Source organism: Sturnira hondurensis, unplaced genomic scaffold, assembly GCF_014824575.4.
Source record: "Sturnira hondurensis isolate 20B ecotype Veracruz unplaced genomic scaffold, ASM1482457v3 Scaffold0013299, whole genome shotgun sequence".
Lineage (NCBI taxonomy): Eukaryota > Metazoa > Chordata > Mammalia > Chiroptera > Phyllostomidae > Sturnira > Sturnira hondurensis.
In genome coordinates this window covers 9,311,554-9,335,663 of record NW_028085930.1, presented here as the reverse complement: position 1 = coordinate 9,335,663, position 24,110 = coordinate 9,311,554, and the positions used below count along the sequence as shown (strand labels likewise).

Sequence of the window (24,110 nt, the reverse complement as noted above, 5' to 3'; positions counted from 1 at the left end):
GTGCACCTCTAATATGTGAATATCCTTTAAGAACATAACCACACTATTGTTAGCACAAGAGTTAAATAATGAATTCTTGATATCCTCAAATATCCAACCAGTGTTTAAAATTTCCCAGTCTCATATATAAACTTTTTCAGTTTATTTATTCAAATCAGAATACAAATAGGTTCATAAACTGCAATTATTTGATAAACTCTTAAGTCCCTCTTTTTAATCACTAGGTTCCCATTCTATCCCTTTTGTTTTTTTTTAAATTATTTGTTGAAGAAACAAGGTTGGTTATTCTATAAAGTTTTCCATAGACTGGAGTTTGCAGGTTATATTCCTGTGGTATCATCTACCCCATTTCCTTCCTCCCCCTATAAGTAATAATTTCTTTTGAAAATTTTATAGTTTATTCCATTCATATAAAAAGTAAGTTAAGCAGTAACATATTAAAGCATGCACACTTTTTTCATTCATCCTTACAATCTGGTGATTATTCCACCATAGTTTAGAGGTATTCCTCATTCCTTTTTTACAACTGCATATTATTCCATCATGTGGATGTTACATGGCTTATTCAACCAGTCTCTTACTAGTAGACACTTGAGTTATTTAAAGTTTGTTGTTATTAGAAATAGTACTGCAATGAGTAGCCAACACATCTCTTTGTATTTTTGCCAGGATATCTTTGGAGTAGATTCCTAGACAAGATACTGAGACAAGGAATAATTGCATGTGTAGTTTTGCTGGAAATTGTAGCTCTGCTTTTAAATGCAATGTTTCTAGAAGTTTTATCACAAAATGGATCCTGAAAGATTCTATTTTAGTTATCTGTTGGTATATCAAAGATAACCCCTCAAAATAGTGACTTAAAACCACATTGCTTGTTATTTCTCATGAATGTGAATTTTGGGTGGGGCTCTTCAGTGGTAGTTTGTCTCTGCCCCACTTGGTTGGCTGGAACAGCTTGGCTAGGGCTAGAGAATCCAAGATAGTTTTATTTACCTATTTCACACCTTAGCTGCAGTGGCTGGAAGGGATGGACACTGGCTGGGCTTCTCTCTCTATCTGGTTTCACATCATCCAGAACTCCAAGCTTCTTAAACATGGTATCTAGATTCCAAGAGACTAAAACTGAAAGCTGCAAAGTTTCTTAAAGCCCAGGTCGAAAAGCCATGTGGCACTGTTTCCACTGCACTCTGTTGGCCAAAGCAAGTCTTGAGGCCACCCAGAATCAAGGGGTAGAGAAACAAACTCCATCTCTTGCTGGGAGGAGCAACATGTACATATAGAGATGAGAGAAATTGTTGATGGCCACTTTGCAGACACTCTACATATGACAGATCCCAACTACATACATGCATTTTGCACACTATAAATGCATGCCCTATTTTTATGTACCTTAACACCATGGTGGAAAGAGTCTGTATGAGGGGTGAGAAGTGAAATACATTCTTTTAAATATTTTATTTATTTATTTTTAGAGAGAGGGGAAGGGATGGAGAAAGAGTGGGAAAGAAACATCAATGTGTGGTTGCCTCTCATATGTCCCCTACTGGGGACCTGGCCTGCATGTGCCCTGACTGGGAATCGAACTGGTGACCTTCTGCTTCACAGGCCCATGCTCAATCCACTGAGCTACACCAGCCAGGGCTGAAATATCTTTTTGTACTTCACTGTTAAGTGTGTCTAGTGGTAAAGCTCAAAGGGATCCAAAGTGGAGACGATATCAAGGAAAAGGAAAAAAGGCTTGCTTTGAGGCAGGACTCGATCATTTATCTAGAACATAAATCTATCAACAGCTATTCTATTCAGTCACTCTGTTTGTATTTATGCAAGAACACTATTCCAGTCTTAGTGCTGAGTACAGTGATGAACAAAACCAACAAGGTCCTAGCTCTTCTGGTAAACGGGGAACTGCTGAACACACGAGGGACAGGAAGCTACATAATAGAACACCCTGTCCTTGAAGAAGTTACAGTGTAGTTGAGAGTAGAGATGATAAGCAATCAAGTCCTAGAGAGAATGAAATATAGACGAGGGAAAGACAAACACAACTATACCTGTGAAGGTAAACAAGCACAGATGAGAGTACCTGCTCTACATAAATATCTACACCAGCAGGAATGTCTACAGAGGTATAGACAATTGTGACGAATACCGCAGTTCAGAGGAAAAGAGAAGAAAGGAGGGGTCACTGTGGCTTGGGGGAGTCAGGTAAGAGTGAATGACAGGAGAGAGGCATGGCGGGGACCAGAGCCTTTCTCCTACGTATCTGAGGACACATTGGTATGTCCCAAGGGCTGCTATGTGATTAAAAGTTCTCATCTAGATGGTTTCCCTCAAAGATGGCCTCCTATTACTTACTGAGAAAGGAAGACACAATAGGTAATGCATTTCTCTATAAAATACCACATTATTCCTAGGCCAAAACTGGAGTCCTATGACAGATGTTCAAGGCTTAATCCTTGGCTCTCCCTTAGTGATCTCAGTTTTGTGGCTTAACAATAGCACCTAAATACCAATGACTCACAAAAGAATATCTTCAGCTCTGGCATCTTGCTACTTATATCAATCATTTAATTTACATATCCATTTGGAAGTCTAACAGGCACCATAATCTTCGTATGCCCATTAACTGAATCCTTGATTTGTCTTGGTAAAACTCTTCTCCTCCCCCAGTTTCCCGATCAGTTAGTGGTACCACCAGCACCAAGTTACTCAAGCCCAAACACTGAAGCCTTTCTAGATTCCTTTCATTTTCTAACACCTCACATCCAACTAGCTTGTCCCGTTGTTCTAACTTCAGAATAGAGCTACAATTTAACCACTTCCTAATACTTCTTCCCCTGCACCAGACCCCTATCATCTTTCATCTCCTAACTGGTCTCTTGCTTCCTCTCACGTCCATTGCCCACACAACTGCCAGAGTATGCTTTTAAAGATAAAAATAAGATTATAGAATATCCCTCATTAAACCCTGCAATGGCTAACCACAGCAATTAAACTGAAAGTCAACCTTCTAAATGGGGCTTACAAAGTTCTACATTATTCTAGACTCTGACCCTCACTTCAACCTCACCTTTTGATCCAACCGACTTTCCCACCCTTACAGTTCTCCAGCCACAGTGGCCTTCTTTATGTTTCTTAAAATGTTCAACTTGTTGCTTCCTTGAGCCTTCACATCGCCCTTTCCTTCCCATCTTTGTATGGGTGAAAACTCCTCAGTTCTCATGTCTTAGTTCAGATGGCACTTTTCTGACAACCTTATTTAAAGAAGCCGTATTTAAAATCCACTAATTACTTAGAGGCACAGGGGGTATAGTGATGAATAGGACAGTCCCAGCTCTTGAGGTGCTTACATTCTAAGTGGAGGGAACGCAGAATATGGTAAGGGCTATACTGTGACCCTATTTTATATTCGTCATAGCATTGATCATACTCTGAAAAATATCTTACTTATTCCTTTTCTTATTTGTGTCCATCTCCCCCATTCAGTATGTATTAGCAAAGGAAGACAGCGCAGCATCCTTAGCTATCCTGACAATAATTCCAGCCCTTAAAATGGTGCCTACCTTATAGTTGGATCTCAGTGAATATTAAACTGTATGACTGAATGTGCTTGCATATATTAACAAATACAGGAGTAATATTACAGTTATGAAGGAAGAGTCTGTTATAGAGAAAAAACTGTTTATACCCTTTTATCCCAATTATGTTCTTCAAAATCTTGACTTCCAACCTCACACCGTTATGTTCATGTCAAGGGTTACTGGACCCATTCATTACATTTGCCTCCAAGAAGAATGCATGTCAGCCTAATTACTCCAGAGTGACATACATTTCCTAGAGGGCAACATACCTCTTTGCTTCCTGTACAAAAATGTATGCTTTCAGAGCTGTGTGAAACATCAGTGTTCCAGTACAGGTTCTGATGGTATTTTCTTTGTTCTTTGATGTAGCAATTATAGCCTAGCCAAAACCACATAATGGAAAGACAAATATAGCTTTGTTTAAGTGGAGGAAAACAGACACAGATTAGGGTCCATCCTTTTACCCTATATGATCTAACACAAACAACAAAAAACCCGACTTAACAGTTTGGTGCTGGACAAATTATGTAGTCCTTCATGGTTCAATTTCTTCTTTCTGTAACATCTGGATAATCATGCTTATTCCTCCTAACTTCCTTGTGAAATAGGTATTATTTTATTTTATAGAATTATGGAATGTGGGGCCCCCTGAGATATCTTGGGAATCATATAATCCATATCCAAATGTGGAAACTGAGGCCTGATGAAGTTAAGTGCTTTACTCAAGCTCACAGCTAATTATTGTCAGGGCTGGAACTAGAACTCAGATCTTCTGACCCCTAGACCAGTGTTCTTTGTGCCTCATCACACTGCAATGTTTGCCTCATTGTTCAGCTTTTTAAAAAAAATGTTTTAGATTTTTTAAATTTAGAGGGGAAGGGAAGGAGAGAGGGAGAGAAACATCAATGTATGGTTGCCTCTCATGTGTCCCCTGCTGGGAACTGGCTTGCAACCCAGGCATGTGCCCTGACTGGGAATCAAACTGTGATCCTCTGCTTCGCAGGCCTGAGCTCAATCCACTGAGCTACACCAGCCAGGGCTCACTGTTCAGCTTTTAATGGGTTTACATATTATCTTAGAGTCAGCTCCTACAATTCTTGAGGGCAGTGATAACACTTTGTCTCTCCCACAATGCTTAGTTGGTCATATATAAATATATACTTATTAAATGAAAAAATTGTCTGTCATCAGTCCATAGCACCCATCACGCCTCCCTGTTGTAATCACCTATAACTTTCCAGTTATTGCCCCTCATTTGCTGAAAGTTTCAGCACTTCGCTCACCATCTTTCTTCCGACGTGACTCCAGTTATTCTTAGTGACTTCAACAAGCTCATCAGGCACTCTTGCCACTCAGTTCCCTGAACTCCTCACCTCCAGTGATCTTTTTCTCCATCTACCTTGGCTACCATTCCCATGCTCAAATACCATAACTCTAAATTTTGATTTTAAGTATTCCATTATTTGGCTACCACTTATTGCCCTCTAGTTCATTTACTCTAATAGCCCAATTCAACCATTCTTCTATCACCAGGAACTCTGATCCTTTGGCCTCATCAATTTTTTCACTGTCCTGCCTCACCCACTCTTGTCTTCAACCAGATTCCCTGGCTGACCACCGTCATCACTCCTTTGTGCACACCCACAACCCTCTCGCCACCTTCTTTCTCCATCACCCTTGCCTAGAAAAACTCCAATGTTGCTTAAAACCAACTAACTCCCTGCTTAGCCTGTCCTTACACTCAACAGTAGTGGAACAAATCTCGTTAAAACGGTACTAACAATGCTGACTGTTGAAACTCACAATTATAAATTATAGGAGAGCCCTCAGCAGTATCCAGTACTTTTTCATCTCCTTGGACAACCCCTGTCATTCTTCTAGATTTCATATCTCTTTAAACTCCATACTCAGTGTCCAGCCCTCGCTCTTATCTGATAGTCTCACTTACTGATATATTGGGAATAGGTAAAATTAAGCGAAAAGAGCTACCACTATCCTCTCCAAAAGTTTTATCTTCCCTACTCCCCAAACTTTATGCCTTAAAATAAATGGAGTGTTCCTTAATTAAGGTTAAACTCTTGGTTGAGAGACAATTCTCATGAGTCTCTCTTACATTTCCTTTGTTGCAGGCTATCTTATCAAAAATACTTGTAGAGTGAACAGCCTTGGAAAGCTGTATTTGTTGCAGATAAAACAGTGCTTAGAGAAATGTTTAACTTTAGATGCCTATATCATAAAAGAGGGTCTTAAATAGAAAACTTAAGCTTCTAGGCTTCTGGTCAAGATGGTGGCATAGGTAAATATGGTACTCGCCTCCTCCCAAACCACATCAAAATTACAACTAAACTGCAGAACTATCACTGAGAACTGCCAGAAAGTGAGCTAAATGGAAGTCCAAAACTACAGAATTAAAGAAGAAACCATATCATGACTGGTAGGAGTGGTGGAGAGGAGCTGGTCCCACACTCATGAGTGGTGGATTAAAATCCGGAGGGATATTGCAGTTGAGGAGCAAGGGGTCCTAGCCCCACACCAGGGAGAGATGTCCCCATAACTTCTTGCTGTAAAAGACCAGCAGGGATTCGGGCTGAGGATGATGGACACTTCTGGAGTTCCTCTTAAAGGGCCTGAGCATAGACTTAGACTCACTCCCTCTGAGCTCCAGTGCTGGAGCAGCAGCTTGAAAGACGCCAGAGACATATGGGGAAGAACTGAATTGTTCAGCATCAAGGTGAGAGCTTGTGGGAGCTTTCCTCCCAGATAGAAGTGCTGGCAGAGGCCACTACTCCTTTGATGTGTCCTCCCCCCACAGAGCCCAAAGGAGGGCACCATATCTGAGACTCCATCAACCTGGCTCATACTGTTTGCCCCACCCTGGTTATTCCCTCAGACTGCACCCCACCCAACATTTACGTACTATCAAGCTGTTTTCAGTGGCTTTTCCATAGTACAAATGGCTTGTCTTGGGTCACACTTCATATTTTCCTAAATTCCCTCAAACAAGCAGTATCTGACCTTCATGAGCCCCACACCTCTTGCTAAGTGGCCCTGAGTCAGGCACTAGCAGCAGCCAGACTTAGCTCACAGCTTGGCTTTGTCTGGGCACCTCCAAGCCCAGCACAAGTAGCAGTTGTCTGCAGATAGCTTGTGCCAGGTAGCCCTAAGCAGAACATAGGCAGTGGCTGATCTTGGTGTGTACCTCCAGAGAGGGCCCAGAGCCAGCATACCCACTGGACAGCTTCAGACCATACTGGAGCACCACCACTGAAGCACTTCCACAAGTGACACACTCAAGGGGCAGACTCAGTAGGCACCAGTCTTGCTGAAGTAAGTCCTGCTCTGTGGGGTGGGCCCCTGCACAGCTGATCCTCCATGGTGGTCAGTGGTCAATGGTCAGTGGTCACTGACAGTCCTTGTAGCTAATTGGCTTGGGTAAATCCCTCCCATATACATGTTAACAGCAATCAAGGCTCAACTACAACAGGAGGGTGTATACAGACCACACAGTGGATGCATCTCAAATACCCAGCTTGCATAATAAGGGAGGCTGTACCACTGGACTCTACAGGACATCTACTACATTAGGCTACTCTACTAAGCTTGGGAGGCATAGCAGTTCTAGCTGATACATAGAAATAAACACAGAGAGGCTGCCAAAAAAAGAAACATGGCTCAAATGAAAGAATGGAACAAAACTCCAGAAAAAGAACAAAATGAAATGGAGACGAGCAATCTACTAAATGCAGAGTTCAAAACACTGGTTATAAGGATGCTCAATACTTAGTGAGGATCTCAACAGCATAAAAAATCTAGTCAGAAATGAAGGATACATTGCTTCTCAGCCTTCTGGCTAAGATCAAGTGTAGAAATGAAGGATACACTAATTGAAATAAAGAATAATTTACAGGGAATCAATAGCAGAGTGGATAAAGATGAGAATCAAATCAGTGATTTGGGATATAAGGAACCAAAAAAACACCCACTCAGAACAGCAAGAAGAAAAAAGAATGAAAAAAAATGAAGATAGTGTAAGGAGCCTCTGGGACAACTTCAAATGCAACAACATTTGCATGATGGGGGTACCAGAAGAGGGAAAGAGAGAACAAGAAATTGAAGACCTATTTGAAAATATAATGACAGAAAATGTCCCTAACTTGGTGAAGGAAATAAATGTAAAACTCCAGGAAGCACAGAGAGTTCCAAACAAGATGAATCCAAAGAGGCCCACACCAAGACACATCATACTTAAAATGCCAAAGATTAAAGACAAAGACAGAATCTTAAAAGCTGTTAGAGAAAAGAAGTTAGTTATCTACAAGAGGGCTCCAATAAGGCTGTCAGCTGATTTCTCAAAAGAAACTTTGCAGGCCAGAAGGGATTGGCAAGAAATATTCGAAGTGATGAAAAGCAAGGACCTACAACCAAGATTACTCTACCCAGCAAAGCTATCATTTAGACCCAAAGGACAGATAATGAGCTTCCCATACAAGAAAAAGCTAAAGGTTATCACCACCAAACCAGTATTATATGGAATGTTAAAGAAGCTTATTTAAGAAAAGGATCACAAATATGAATAAAGTGGCAATAAGTACATACCTATCAACAGTTGAACCTAAAAAACAAAATAAATGAACAAGCAGAATAGAACCAGAATTATAAAAAAAAACCACAACAAACAACAAACTTAAGCTTTTACCTTAAGAAACTAGAAAAAAAAAGGCCAAGATAAACCCAAAGCAAGCAAAAGAGTGAAATAATAATTATAGCAGGAAAATAAAGAAAGATTTTTTTAAGTTGGTTCTTTGAAAGGAACAAAATTGACAAACCCTTAACTAGACTGATGAAAACCAAGCAAAATGTACTAACTACCAAAATCAGGAAAGAAAGGATACCATCCCTACAGAAATTAAAAGGATTATAAAGGAATATTATCATACCAACAAATTAAACAACTTAGATGAAATGGACAAATTTGTATAAGTACACACATGATCAAAACTGACTCAAGAAGAAATATTTAAAGAATAAAGAATACCAGCCCTGGCTGGTATAGCTCAATGGATTGAGTGCGGGCCTGCGAACCACATGATCGCAGTTCAATTCCCAGTCAGGGCACATGCCTGGGTTGCAGGCCAGTTCCTAGCAGGGGACTCACAAGAGGCAACCATACATTGATATTTCTCTCCTTCTCTCCTTCCCTTCCCCTCTAAAGATAAATAAATTTAAAAAAAAAGAATACCAATCCTTCACAAACTTTCGGAAAACAAAAAAGAGCCCACTTTCTGTGACAGAGTTTGGTCTTGCTGTTTTACTCATTTTGATATCTGCTTTTTGAGTAGGGTACTTAATCAAATTTAGTGTACTTATTGATAGAAATTTTTGGCCATTTTGATGGTTTTCTGAATGCCTCATGTCTTTATTCTAATAAATAGAAGCATAAAGCACAAACGCACCTGTAAACTATTTAACAATTTCTCAGTAAATAAAATAGGCAAAATATTAAAAAATAGGAAAAATGATCTACATTTCTCATTTGAAAGTAACTTTAATATTGCGGTATGTTTCCTTGAAGTCTTTAAATTCTTTTCTATTCAGGTGTTTGATTTTTTTTTTTTTACAGATTATATCATACTATGTATACTATTGTTGTAGTCGTTTTTTAAAATTTATTGATTTTAGAGAGAGGGAGAAAGAGACATATCAACTTGTTGTTCCATTTATTTATGCATTCATTGGTTGATTCTTGTATATGTCCTGACTGGGGATTGAACCCACAACCCTGGCATATTGGACAATGCTCCAACCAACTGAGCTACCCAGCCAGGGCAATTGTTGTATATTTTTATATTATGCAGTTTATTATAAGCATTTCTCATATATTTCCACTACAGAAGAGCCATCACTAGCAGAAGATACTAGAAGCATTAGGCAGATACCCTCTTTGAAAAGCTTTTAACTAAGTGAAATGGTTATAAATAGCTGTGGTTGAAATGCACACACCTGTCAAAAAACGGGGTATGTTGGAGGGTTGGTTTGGAAGACAAGGTGTCTGAAAAGCACCTTGTACATCAGGAATATTGCTCATATACTTTTTTAGCTTCATACTTTGGGTTAACAATAGGCATATTTTCTCTTCTGTTTGGTGAAACTCACCTGTGAAACAGCTGAACTTGGTGTGTTGTAGGAGTCTTGTGGACTATTTTATACTGTCAGTTATGTTTGAATGTGTGTACATATATATCTCACAAATCAAGATTATTAATTTTATAGTATTCTAACCTGTCTGCTTGTCTTTTTGATGTTGCATTTGCCAATTTCTTTATGTAGTTTCTTGAAATTTTGCTTTACGTGGTTAAATGTACACAAGTACATGATTGTATCATGACTGTATATCTTCTTGGTAAATAGTTCTTTTTATGATTACTACATATCACCTATTTATCTCTATCAATCCTTCTTGCCTTAAATTCTTAGCTGTATTATTCAAGATCTTTTTCACTATTTAATTTATTGGGGTGACATTGGTTAATAACATTATATAATTTTCAGGTGTACATTATAATCTGACATCTGTGTACTCTTATGTCATGGTCACCACCCAAAGTCTAGTTTCCTTCTTTTACCATATATTTGACCCCTTTACCCACTTCGACTTTTCCTCCCCCTTACCCTCTGGTAATTACCATTCTGTTGTATCTATGAGTTTGCTTTTGCTTTGTTCATTTGTTACTTTTTGTTTTATATTCCACACCAGTGAAATCATAAAGTTTTTGCCCTTTTCTATTTGACCTATTTCACTTAATATACCCTCAAGATCTATCCATGTTGTCACAGATGGCAATATTTCATCTTTTTTGTCATATTTAAATAGCCTTCTATATTTGGGATAATTCCCTAGTTACAGATCCCTCCTCCCCAATATAAAATTGAATTAAGAACTCAAATTTTCTGCCTCCCTTGCAGCTAGGATGCAGGCCTATGACATAGGCTCTACTAGCAAGAACCACCTGTGGATATGTGAGGCTGTAAGCTCTGCACACAGCTTCCAATTTCCTGGTGCAGGTAGAGGCAAAGGCATTCAGTTTGTGGAAGTGGCAGCAGTTGAAAGGTCAAGTTTCTGACAGAACTGGCATTAATATTGACAGCAGAAGATGAGGAAAAGTTGAGCTCCTGGCATTTGGTGCTGGTGGGAGCAGCAGCAGTTTCTCATGCTAGTTTCACTGCATGGTTTGGGGCACTTTTTCTAGCTTAGCCCAAGCTGGGTTTTTTTTTTTCCCAGCTCTCCCAATAACTCTTGGAGCTACTGAGTATCAGTTTAAGAAATTCTTGCTTGGATTCTGTTGTTTGCAACACACCTTAACCAATAAAATAACTTGTCAAAGTCAAAAGTTAAAGAATATCTCACTTCTGAATAAAAGCAGTCTAGTCATTCAGCTTTTTTTCCTTAAGAGTATTTTCTTTAGTATTTCTTTCTCTGAGCACTTGTAAGTTCTAAATTTTAAAAATGTGTTTATTTTGTCCTTCTTCTGGAAAGACGGCTTAGCTAGGTATAGAATTTTAGTTTCTCAGTTATGGACTCCTAATACTTTGAAGATATTTCCATTGTTTTCTATAACCAATTGTTGTTGATACATCTGTTGACAGGATGACTGTCATTTCTTTTAGGATAATTTGATTTTTCTTAGTAGTAACTTTTAACATTTCCTTATGGTGTTTGGTATTCTGCATGTCACTACTACGTACAGGTCTCGATTTCAAAAAATTATTCTGCTTGAGCCTTAGCATCTTCCTTTGATCTGATAACTTGTGTTCTTTTCCAAGTTCAAAAAATTCTCACATATCTTTATGGATATTGCTCTTGCTTCACACTCAATTTTTTCTCCTCTGGGAACTCTTCTGCATGTATATTGGGTCTTCTAATTCTATCCTCTAGGTTTCTGAACTTATCTTTGCTGCTTTGGCAGTTTAGTATATGCATATCCATATATTTCAGGCTTTTCACAAAATAATTTTTATAATATAGGGATTATCTTACTTGAAAGTCCTCAATAGTTGTACACTTCTCATAACACAAGCTACTCTTCAGGCTTTCAAGGCCCTCATGCCTCCAGACTCTGCTATTGTTTAGTTTGGTAACTATAAGTACACAACTTCTTCGGCCCTGATTTCCGGATACAAAGAGCTTACTGAGATTACTGAATAAATTTAGAGGCAAAGGATATGAGGTGCTGACAAGTGCACAACACAGTAACACAGTAACTAAAATGTGGAGTGCTGCCCTGATTTGCAGCAATTCCCCTGGTGATCATCTATTTGATATCTTTCCTCCCACCTTTTACACATGAATTCTGAATGGAAGCTACCATCAGTTCCTTGGTGATTGTGACTGGCTAAGGCATGAGCACACGAGCCTAGACCAACTGATCAGTCCTTGAGACTTTTGGAATTTGAAGTTTCCTTTATGATTGCAGAGTACTAAAAATGTTGAGTAGAGCTGTAGTAAGGAAGAATGAAAGTGACAAATAGAAAAGGGGGAGGGAAAATAAGGATGAAAAGAGATTACTAACTCCAAGTTCCTTGCCTCATTGGCTTTGATGATAGGAGACTTTTCGATACTACAGATTCCTTTAATATCTGAATACTTTATAATAGGCAGAAATACTTACAATAAAGACTTTAAAATATCAGAATTTGAAAATGAATCTTATTTCATTTTATTGCTTAATTATATAGATTCCTTATTCCTATATTTCAGAATGGTTGTTACCCTTTCTCCAGCTATGGAAAAATAGCTGTTTTAATAACATCATTACATTTGAAAGATACTATGGAGTTCCTACAGCCTTTCCTATCACTGTCTCATTTGCTTTGGTGAGATGAGCCATCCAGGTAATGTTAAGCTTAGTTTATATAAATGGTGAATTTAAGATGCAAGTTAAATGGTGTTTAGAATAGAGAAGTGTGAGAACCAGGCTAAGCATTAAGCATTCTCCATCAGGAGACCTCAGGGACCACTATTGGCAAGGTTGTCATTACTGCTGACGGTGCATTATAAAACATTTTCATTGATTATTATTAGTTAGAAAATTTCAGAAGAGCTCTAAAGAGTTTCATTAGCTCATCATAAAACCTGTTAAAATCTACACTCCACAATTTAAAGTCATACTCTCAAATGCACTTGTTTTTTCCCAAAAGCTAATCTTCATCAAGTTCCTAATCAAATTCCTGTTGTGCTTTAAAATTGTAGAACTTTACTCTAAGAAGAGATTACTGGGGGTGGGACAGGGGAGAGAGGGTGTATTAATTCCTGCCTAGACATCCACAGTGCTTACCAAGCTCATGAATGAGGGTAAATTCTTAAATTCCTTGACTAAGAGAACTCTGCATTGGCTCTAGCGCTTGAGTAATGTTCACAAAGGTAACTTGCAACACACAAAGTGCTATAGTTATACTATCATCATACCTTTGTTTTGGAGAACTGAAATGCTCTCACAACATTAACTCATTTACGCTCACTAAACTGATAAGCAATTCCAAGTGACAAATAGTATCCCTATTTTGTCTCCTGCGATTGATGAAGTCAAGTGAAAATGATGTACCAAAAATAATGTGAAAGGAGAACAGTTGGACTTCTTCTTAAACACCATCCTGATTGTTACCTCCCAGTTATAATAATCCCTCCATTTTAAGTCGAAAACATAATTTATGGTGAGGAATGTAATTTTTAGATAAGAAATTGTTTCTATAGAATTATTATGCACTTTAATATTTTCATTTTTGTGGGGCTAAAAGATAAGCTTTTTGTTAAGTACAGCATTCAATATACTGACAGTCCTGGCACAGGTCCCCCTTTCTCATGACTGCCATTACACTCAAATCGATCCTCTGAAGAGTCTATCCCAAGAGATGTAGGGAACAGGAGACTTTTTAAAACCAAGCCTGACGTCACACATTTGTGTCCTAACCATCTGTACCTTTTATTAACCAGGGGCTGGAGCCGCCCAGGCGGACAGACACAGGCGCACAACAGTCTTCTCCCACACAAGCCTGGAATGGTAACAGAGTGCGGCTGCCTAAGAAAGAAAAGCCGTTTCAGAGCTGCGGGGTGGCGTGGGGGTGTGTGTAGCAGGGTGAGGGAGTCATTCCTCTTCTACATTCAAAGATGCTATTTATTGGAAATCCAGCACATTTTTAAATTGATTTCTCTCGCGTGGGAGGCAAAACCTTTCAGATGAGAAAGAAGGAAAAAAAATCAAGCCTGGCAGGAGTACATTAGAGAGAACCACAGCCTTGCTTCGGATTGGGACAGTGGGTAGAAAAAGGCTCAGGGCGTCCACAACCTGTTCGCCTGCAACAATGCTGCTTTCCGCCGGAGTTCCAACCTCGGCCACCTACCCCACGGTTGCTGCCCCAGAGAGGGCAACCACCTCCTGGCGTCACCTCTCACCCTTCCGCACATCCTCCTACCTGCCCATTTCTAGGAGTGTTGCGGTAAATGAACTCGTACTCCTTCGACGTGCAAGATCCAGATAGTTCATCTTTCCCCTCCCCCGTTCCCTTTGGCCCAGCCCGCTGCCCCCGGTAGGGCAGCAGCCTCTCGGTGACCACCTCTCAGCCCACTCCTTTGGCTCTTTCATTTTCTCCCAACCCGGGGGCGCATTTTCACTTTCTCCCTGGCGATCCAGGTTTACCCCACTCCTCCAGCCGTTTCCAGGAAGGCTGCAGTCTCCAGGTGCCCATCGCTCACACCCCTTCCGGCCTTTCACCCAGTCCCTTCAACCTTCCCGGGCTATGGGGAGCTTCTGCACTCCACCTCCACGTGCAAACCCGGAGCTACCCCCACCCCCACTCCCCGCCTTCCGGGTAACCCCTACCTTCAGCCCCGGGCTCCGCCCACAGCGCCCAGGGCGAGCGCCTAGAAGCACCTGGCCGCCCCTCCCCCGGCGCCGCTCCCCGTCCCAAACCACCGCCTCGCTAGCGCCCCAGCTCCGCGCCCACCCCTCGCGGCTTCCTCCTCCCCGCCCCCTCCCCCTCCGGAGGCAGAGGGGGGTGGTACACAGCGAGCGCGATGGCGTGGCCAATGGGCGCTCCGCTTACTCTGGCCTCTCCCCCGCGCGACCGCCAATCGCGGAGGGCGGTGGTGGTAATATTGTGGAGTGGAGTTTGGATGCCGCCGCTAACGCGGGTTGGAACGGCGCGGCGCGGGGGCTGCTAGGGTATTTCGGGAAGGGGGCGTGAGGAGGCGGCGGCTGCGTGGGCAGGCAGCTGAGGGAAAGAGAAAGAAAGGAAGGAAGAGGGCGGGGAGTCCTCCGAGGAGGAGGCGGGACCGGCCGGGCTTCTCACCTCCCGGTAGCTGCGGCTGGTGGCTCGGGAGGCGGTGCCGCCCCCTGCCCGCGGACCCGAGAGTGCAGCTGGCCGCCGACCCGCCGGCCCCGGGTAGCGGCCGAGGCTACTGGGGCGGGAACGGTGGGCCGGGGCGGCGGCGGAGGCGACCGCCATGGCGTTCCTCAAACTCCGTGACCAGGTAGGTGAGGGGCGGCGATGCGAGATCCCGCCGACCGGGGAGGAAGGGGGGGCGCGGGCGGGCCAGCGGTGTGGGCCGCCAGGGCGCCCTCTCGGCGGAGTGGCTGCGGGGCAGGCGGGGTGCCGTCCAGGCGACTGCGTGGAGCGGCCAGGCAGGGGGCCGCAGGCGACCCTCCTGTCAGCGGAGCCCAGGCTGGTCGAAGCCCACGTGCCGCTGGGGGGCTCGCCGCCGCTGCCGCGAGAGGGGCGGGTCCCACGCTCGCCGCTTAGGCGTCCGCGTCCGGCGCGCGGCCGGTTTTGCGCCTTTCTGTCCCGCCAGGTGAGGCTCGGGCCTAACAGGTGGCTTCCTGTTGCGGGGCGGGAGCGGGTGCTGTGGCTGTGACCTAGGGTCACGACCTTATTCGCCTGTTGGCTTCGTCGGGTGGTTCAAGGCTCACTCTCTCCGTGTTAGAGGCGGTTGATTTTGCCTAGGGAATAGTTATTCAACGTGCAAGTTCCCAGACTTTTCTTTTGACATCTGTGCACCATCTTGGTTACTTTCTTCACTTGGGAAGAGCTTGTCAAAGAATACCTGAAGTGCGGAAAAGAGTAGTGACTGTCTTGGACAAAAAGATACTTTGTGTCTAGCAACGAAATCGTCACTATTTACGATCAATTTGTACACCTGAAAACATGAAAAGATGGGTAACGGGGCTTTCAGGCAATGCAGAGGTTTCCAAACCTTTGTATCTCCGCTAAGGAAAAGGGAAATTAATATGTAATATAAGGAGTCGCAGTAGACTTACTAGTGCTGGAAATTTATTTTTACCATTTGTTTTTCTGAACAGAAGATTTTGAATAGGCTCGAGGGAAATGTAACTTGCATACACTGGGAAACTGTTCCGAAAGTTTTTACCCCTTTTGCCAAAACAATGGAGAAAACTTGAGGTGTATTTTTAATAGTTTTTTGGTGAAATTCTGAATGTACGTAGTAACGTGAATTCTCATTTAACAAGTGAATTTTATTTTATGCTTAGGCTGATGACTGAATTATCTGGTATCAGGAAGGTTTTACTGGTGGTACTAACATCATCAGGAAATGATACTTTGATAAACTCAACCGTTTAGTCAAGTTTATACATTGTATTTCAAATTATGCAACTGTATTGTCCAATATGATAACCACTAGCCACATGTGGCAACTTAAACTTAAATTTATTAAAATAAAATAAAATAAAAAATGAGTCCCTCCATTCTGCTAGCTGCATTTCAAGTGCTCAATTAGCCACATGTGAGGAATGGCTATGGTATTGGACTGTACGGATACAGAATTTCTGATTTACATCATTAGAAAGTCCTATGGGACAGCACTGTTAAAGAATAACAGGTAAAATACAATTAAAGCATAAACCCTTTCCTGCCAATTCCGGTACAGTTGACTCACGTTATACTCTCCATGGTGTGAAACAAGATCTGTGTTCTCCACTAATCTTTATCAATCTTAATGGCACTCGGTGTTTCCATAAGTTATAGTTGAAATAGTGAAAAACTTTGCATTAGGAATTTGGTGAACTCTTAGGAGAGCATCCCATTTTAATCACCATCAGTTTTCAATTGAAAACAGGATTGTGTTTTCAGTTGGACATAAAATCCAGTTCCACCATTGCATTTGTGTATTTAGACATTGCAATTATGAAGCAATTTTGATGCTATTTCAGGTTTATGTAATAGTTGTACATGTTTGATACTTGTACATATCTATTAATACTCAGTGGTGATGATCGTGTATAAAATGTCACATATAAATTTGAGAATACTTGGACAGGCTAATGAAATGGCATAGCTCAGAGGGGAACAGACATTGAAGTTTATGTCCACTAAGTAATTGGCTCATCTGGTCTCTCTTTTGGGAGACTTTGAGAAATGAGTTTGTTTTTTCCTAGTTTTAAGGACATACCTTTTAAAAGTCATTTTATATATTGATATTTTATTAGCTATTAGAAGTGATGGTAAAAATAAAATGAATACAAATACTTTTAAAAAAGATTTTATTCTTTTTTAGAGGGGAAGGGAAGGAGAAAGAGAGTGAGTGAAATGAGGTTGCCTCTCTGTGTCCCCTGCTGGGGACCTGGCCTGCAACCCAGGCATGTGCCCTGACTGGGAATTGAACTGGTGACCCTTTGGTTCGAAAGCCTGCACTCAGTCCACTGAGCTACACCAGCGAGGGCACAAATACTATTTTAACATTTCCCATCTACAGGAATAGCAGTTCAGCTAGATGAATTATTTTATTTGGAGGAAAAAAGATCTGGGTTCTTGGAATTGTAAAGCTGGGAACTACTTGATACAGCATTGGGCTCAATCCTCATTTATACTTGAGTTAGGAAGTAGATGTTTTCTGTGTTTCATTATTTCCATATTCACCTTGTGTATTACCCATACAATTTAGTACATATTAGCTATAAATTGGTAGAGGTTGTGTTTCTTTGTGTACATAAGGAGGAATGTTCTAAATGGCTTAAGCATAAAATCTGTGAGTAAATAAAGCAGTTTGTTTTCATATCCAGTTAAGAATCTGAATGAGATAATATCCCTCATTTTGTGCCAACACCTAATATGGGGATAAAAAGTTACTACTGTACTGTATTCTTTTAGTAAATAAAAATAATTTTTCATTGTAAATGAAATGAAAAAAATTTGTTTTCTGTTTGTAGTAGGAACACAAAGTTCTTCCCTTGATTTCTTTTTTCTTAATAAAAAGTTTATGTAGCATGGCTTGGTAACACTTGAAGGGTTTTATTCAATAGGTGTCACCTCCAAGACTTTTATCTTATGCAGCTAATAAAAATATAATCATGTATGATTACATTTAGAGAATGTTTTAATTTTAATGTTTTCCAGCCACATTGAGATATTGGCGTGTAAGTTTGTGACATATAACTTTAAGGTATACAATATGATCATTTGATACTTGTACATATTATGAAATGGTTAACACAATAGGATTAGTTAACACCTGTGTTCCCTCACATAATTATCACTTTTTCATGTGTGGAGATAACATTTAAGTATTGTTATTTATAGTCACAATACTGTACATTAGAACTCCAGAACTTATAGCTGAAAATTTGTACCCTTTGACTAGCTTCATGATTATATTTTACCAGTAGTAATTCATAGTATAACTTGTTAAGAAAGATAGGTGGTCTTTGTTTAGATCAAGGATAACATGCAACTGGAAAGCTAAACGGCAACTGACTTGAGGCATCAGTATTTGGAAAACAATAAGGAATGATGGAGGTCATGGCGAATAGGAGCAGGTATGTTAGTTGCTGCTCAGCTCTGGGCCATTGTTACTGTACAGGTGTGCCTAGTATTTTTAGGACAGTTTTGTTTTGTTTTGTCTTGTTTAGGAAGCCAAAGTTCAAGATTCTTATGAAAAATCTATTTATAAATGTTGGCAAGTGGGTAGTTTCCATTGACAAAAATTTAAAGCTGTGATTTTCAGAGGGGCTAGAAGAACAACAGTTTGTAACAGCTAGTTTAGGTCAGCTTGAGAAAAAAAACCCCTACAAAGTAAGATTCCTATTAAAAAATAGTTTTCTTTGAGCCCTGGCTGGTGTGGCTCAGTGGATTGAGTACCAGCCTGTGAACCAATGGGTTGCCAGTTTGATTCCCAGTCAGGGCACACATGCCTGGGTTGTGGGCCAGGTCCCCAGTGAGGGGCATGTGAGTAGAACCACACATTGATGTTTCTTTCTCTCTCTTCTTCCCTCCCTTCCTCTCTGTCTAAAAGTAAATAAAGTTTTTAAAAAATTTTTTAAAAATAGTTTTCTTCGACATACAATAGACCAAATTGTCATAAACTTCTAAAAATTGAGATAATTTACATACCATACAATCCATTCTTTTTAAAAATGTGCAATTCAGCTTTTAGTATATTCACAAACTTGTGCAACCATTACCACTAATTCCAGAACATTTTAATCGCTGTAAAAAGCCATTAATAGCCACTCCTTACTTTCTTTTTCCCCCTCCCCTGGAAGCCACTAATCTACTTTCAGTATCTTCGAATTTGCCTATTCTGGATATTTCATATATATAGAATATATGATACGTGGTCTTTGGTGGATGAAGACTTATTTCACTTAGCAAAGTATTTTTAAGGTTTGCCATGTTGTAACATGAATTACTTGGTCATAAACATACCATGTTTCTAAAAACCACTTTTATGTTGTGTTACTGCTGCTTATAGTGTGTATATATATATATATATATATATATATATATATATATAATCTGGGACGTTTGTTTTTATTTTCTGAGTTTGTTTTATAACTGGAATTAAACTTTGCAGTAGTGCTAAAGAATAATAGTTTTTGTACTTGGATTATTTTTGTGTAGGAGCCTTCTTTTGTGCTCCCTTCTGGGTAATGGTCAGTAGGTAAGGATTCTTGGTATTTTTGAAACAGGGTTGGCATATGTCAGTTAGTAGATGCTGGGTGGATAAGAATAATTTAACCACTATTTTGGATATTTAGTTAGTAAGTTCTTACCTGATTAAATATTCACTAAGGGCAGAACATCATTTGACTTTGAGTAGGAAAAAAAAGATGATCCTTGAAAAATCTTGTAACTGGCGATGCAGAATATATGAAATGCCTAAGGAGAACCTGATGCCCAGGTATTCAGATATTCTGTATTGAGTGTCCCCTTGCTCTGTGTTGGAGACTGTAGAAGGCACAAGAGTGCTGTAGTTAACTATCTGTGTCTGCCCTTAAGACTCTTACTGTCTAGAAAAGGAGAAAAGACTCACGGAAATGCACAGAGACTGAGACACCTCACATGGAAAAGTTTATAGAGGTTGAAGAAAAACATTGGGAGCATGTTATTTGGAAATGTAACATAGTTCAAAAATATGTGTCCTATGTTTCCTGATATTTTTTGAGATCTTGTACAATACAATGTAGAATGTGGAGAGCTCCTTGAGATACAGGCAACACGCTTCAGTATTCACAAAGGTTCACATGATCTGCAAAACCCTTCATAGCAGGGGAGGTAGGATATGTTCACAGGAAAGATTTGTTGAAAGCAACAGTTGTGCAGAAAAGCAGCAAGAGGGAGCTATAAAGGCAGGCCAGAAAAAGAGGATGATGTATCTGTGGTGGGATAGTGGACCTGATTAGTGTGTGTAGTTGGAAAGGACAGACGATAGATTAATTGAATTAACAGTGACTACATTATGAAGAACTTTGAATGCAGCGCTAAGAAGTTTGGCCTTGATTGGTAGGTGATGTGAAGTCATAGCTGGGCTTTCTTAACCTAGGGTTTTTGAAAGGCCTCAGGAAGAATGTGCATATATGTATTTTTCTCAAAAGGGTTTATAACTTCTATTAGATTTTTGGAGGGCCCTGTGTCACCCAAAAGTTAAATAACTATGTAGGTTTTAGAAGAATAGATTCTGAAAAACAAATGGGGACAACCAAGATCAATTAGGTGGCTATTGTTGTAATTCAGAACATATGTAAAGCATTTTAGTACAAACTGAGTACATTAAGTACAAAGCAAAAGTTTGGATGGGAATGAATACACCTTTAAAGGATCCTTATAGTTATATTAATGGGTCACTTGTTTGTACAATTGAGAGTGTCTTATAGTCACAAGGCAGTTGACAGTTTTTTGTTTTATAGTTCCACTAGGGTAAATTAAACTTGAAATTCAGTCAAAAATTGGTTATGGTAGTAAAAAAGGAAAAAGAGCAGATAATCAAGGTAGTTAGATTTGGGCCACATTAGATTTCCACATAATGTAAAATCCACATAAGGATTTTATATTATTTCATTTTAATTTTTTTAGTCTAATGTAAAATTTATATTCAGTGAATGCACTCTACCTGGGCAGGAGTGAGATGCTCCTGGAAAATGTTCTTTGCCTGGAAGATAGTTTAGGTTTTAGTTTTTTTGTTCTGGATAATGCATCTTGTGGACAGTTCACATCAAATCAATCACACAGTAATACTGCTGATTTAAAGCAAAATAAATGAGCTCTCCAGTTATTTAAACCAATAATGTTTTAATGTGTTACAGAATGTTGTATACAATGATTAAATTTCTTAAGTACTTTAGACTTAATTTCCATTTTTACTCCCCAACTCCAGTTCTTATACTATTAGATGGTTCATCCACCTGCCTTACATGATTCTGATTTTTTAAAAAAGTTACCAGCATTCTCTGTGTATACTGATTGGCATATAAAGCAAAGTCTACATAGGATTGTTGCCTCTACAACTTTAGTGAAAAGTTCATTTTTGCTAAGTAAATTTAAGTTCAGATTCTTAATTAGTGATGGTTTACCATTTAAATTTATTTATTTTAAACCTAAAGATGTATCTTTTCTACTCTTAAGGTTATAAGGCCACAGGTTATATGCAGCAAAGGACAATTAATGTATTTAGAAAGAAAAATCAGGAAGCAGTTACTTCTGGAATAAATATCTGTTGCAGAAACTTAGATGGGTTATTAGCATTGAGTAGTACTACTTTTATCTTTATTTTCTGTTATCTAAGGTACCCAAACCATTCCCCCTCCCCAAACTTTTTATCTTATAATAGAAAGTATAAATTAGTCTGGAGAGGCAGCTTTTCCTCTGGCATTAGTTTGATAGCCCTTTCTTTTTAAAACAGCATTACTGAGATATAATTCTCACACCAGTTTAAATTGTACAGTTCAGTGATTTTTAGTATATTTACAGAGCTGTATAAGTATCACCACAACCAATTTTGGAATATGTTATCATTCCAAAAAGAAACCTCGTAAGCCTAAACCTGTCACTTCCTCTCTAGCCTTAGACAACTACTAATTTGCCTTCTGTCTCTGTATATTTGCCTAATTAACTTAGCATGTTTTGAAGGCTCATTATATTGTAGCATGTATCAATATTTTTATTGCTGATATGATTTCCTGTATTATCACTTCACATTTTATTTTTTCACTCACCAGTTGTTGTATATTTGGGTTATCTCCACTTTGGGGCTAGTGTGAATAATGCTGCTCTGAACATTTGTGTCAAAGTTGTGCGGCAGTAAGTTCTCATTTCTACTGGATACATACTTTGAAGTGCACTAGGTGGGTTGTATGGTAATTCGGCTTTTAAGGGACTGCCAGTTCGTTTTCCATAGCAACTGCCCCATTTTGCATTCCCACCAGCAGTGTATGAGAGTTCCCACTTCTGCACATTCGCAATAACACTTACTATTACGTGTCTTTTTAAAACATTTTGTTATAGTCATCCTAGTGTGTATGAAGTGATATCTCCTTGTGGTTTTGATTGCATTTTCCTGATGGCTAATAATGTCAAATATCTTTTTATCAGATCCTTTGTCCATTTTTTAATTGGGCTACTTGTCTTTTTATTACTGAATTGTAGTAGTTCTTTATATATTTTATGTGCAAGTCCCTTATCAAATATATAATATGCAAACATTTTCTGCCATTCTATAGATTGTCTTTCTACTTTTGGTGGTATTTTTTGAAGCACAAAAGCTTTTAGTTACCAGTGACTCCTAGGGTTTTAACTAGAGGGCCTAGGTGGATAGAGCATGCAAGAAGAGGAGTTGGTTTAAGGGTAAGATGAATTCAGTTCTGGCAATATAAGAACTTAGTGGGACATTTAAGTGGAAAAGTGTTGTTAACAAAGAGCAGTTAAATGTGAGGCTGGGCTCAGGGAAAGGTGTTCTTAGTGGTAATTGAAGTGAATGAGGTCACTCAGGGAATGAGAACAGCTCATGGCCAAGGAATATATAATGGAGAATATGAAGAGTGGAGGAGAAGAAGCCTGAGAAGAAGCTACCAGAATTAGGAAGAGAACCATGGGAGACTATCACAGGCCAAGGAGGAAAGAGTTTCCCAGGTATTATACCTGTGTTGTCTTAGGCACAAAGGCTCAATTTTTTCATTACTTTTTAGTTTTCTTTTTATCCGCCCACATTGTTTTAATTTTTTCCATGGAAATATCTGTCTGCCCCAAGCTCTTTACTTTCTCTTTTTTAAAATACTTTATTTATTTGTCTTTAGAGGCAACGGGAAGGAGAGGAGGAGAGAAATATCAATGTATGGTTGCCTCTTGTGGATCCCCCGCTGGGGACTAGCCTGCAACCCAGGCATGTGCCCTGACTGGGAATCAAACCTCGATCCTTGGGTTTGCAGGCCCGCGCTCAGTCCACTGCGCCACTGCACCACACCAGCCAGGGCGCTCTTTACTTTCTAAGCCAGTAATTCCTAACTTGGGCATAGATCAGAATCACTTGGCTAGTTTAAATATAAATTTTGGGGGTCCTAGTAGATCTGAATGAGGATCACCTGGTGTAATGCCCCAGAATCTGTACTTTAAAACTGGTAAAGACTGCCTTGCTCTTCACCAAGTTTGTTTCCTTTTCTCTCAGATCCCAACTCACTTAATATATTTATTACCAGTCCCCGTTGCATTTGGGGGTGGCTGCAAGGTTGAGATTTGGCCTTAGGAAATGAAGCAGAGCAGTGTTGAGTGTTTCTTTAGCCCTGACCAGTACAAACTTCTCTTGAACGATGCTCTCTTTGCTTCGCCTGCTGATTGGGTATTGTCTGCCAGAGCAGCTTTGGAAATGATGGTCCAAGAAAGCTGAACGTCTGTCGGCCTGGGTCATCTCCAGCCTCCTTGTGCCCCTAAATGATCATTAAGGTGGATTTTTGGACTTCATGTAAGCATGAAATAAAAATAAACTATTAAGTTATGTCACAGTTTGGGACTGTATCTTTTATAACATCCACTGTCTTTCATCAATATAACTCCTTAGATTGTTATGCAAATTCTGTTTTGGGACCTACTGGCTTTGGTTTGTAGGTTAGTTAGTCTTCAGCTGTTGATTCTAGATCTTATATATAAATGCTATGTTTTCTTTGTGTTAATTTCCCTGGAAATGGTTGTAATTAACATCAAACATCTGTGTGCTTGCTTCCTGTTGGTTCTTGATGCTGGTATGTATCTTTATAT

At 39.9% G+C, this 24,110-nt stretch overlaps 1 protein-coding gene across 5 annotated transcripts in view; it reads left to right on the top strand.

The window, feature by feature from the left end:
• The first annotated feature begins 14,730 nt into the window (after positions 1-14,730).
• Positions 14,731-24,110, top strand: part of ANKRD28 (ankyrin repeat domain 28) — a 188,408-nt gene continuing 179,028 nt past the window's right edge. For all 5 annotated transcript variants that reach the window (XM_037061341.1, XM_037061337.1, XM_037061340.1 and 2 more), the window contains exon 1: positions 14,731-15,105. Coding sequence is in view for 1 of the 5 variants with exons in the window: in XM_037061337.1 (XP_036917232.1) it covers positions 15,079-15,105 (27 nt within the window). In the remaining 4 variants the exon portion in view is untranslated. The remainder of the gene's footprint in view (positions 15,106-24,110) is intronic.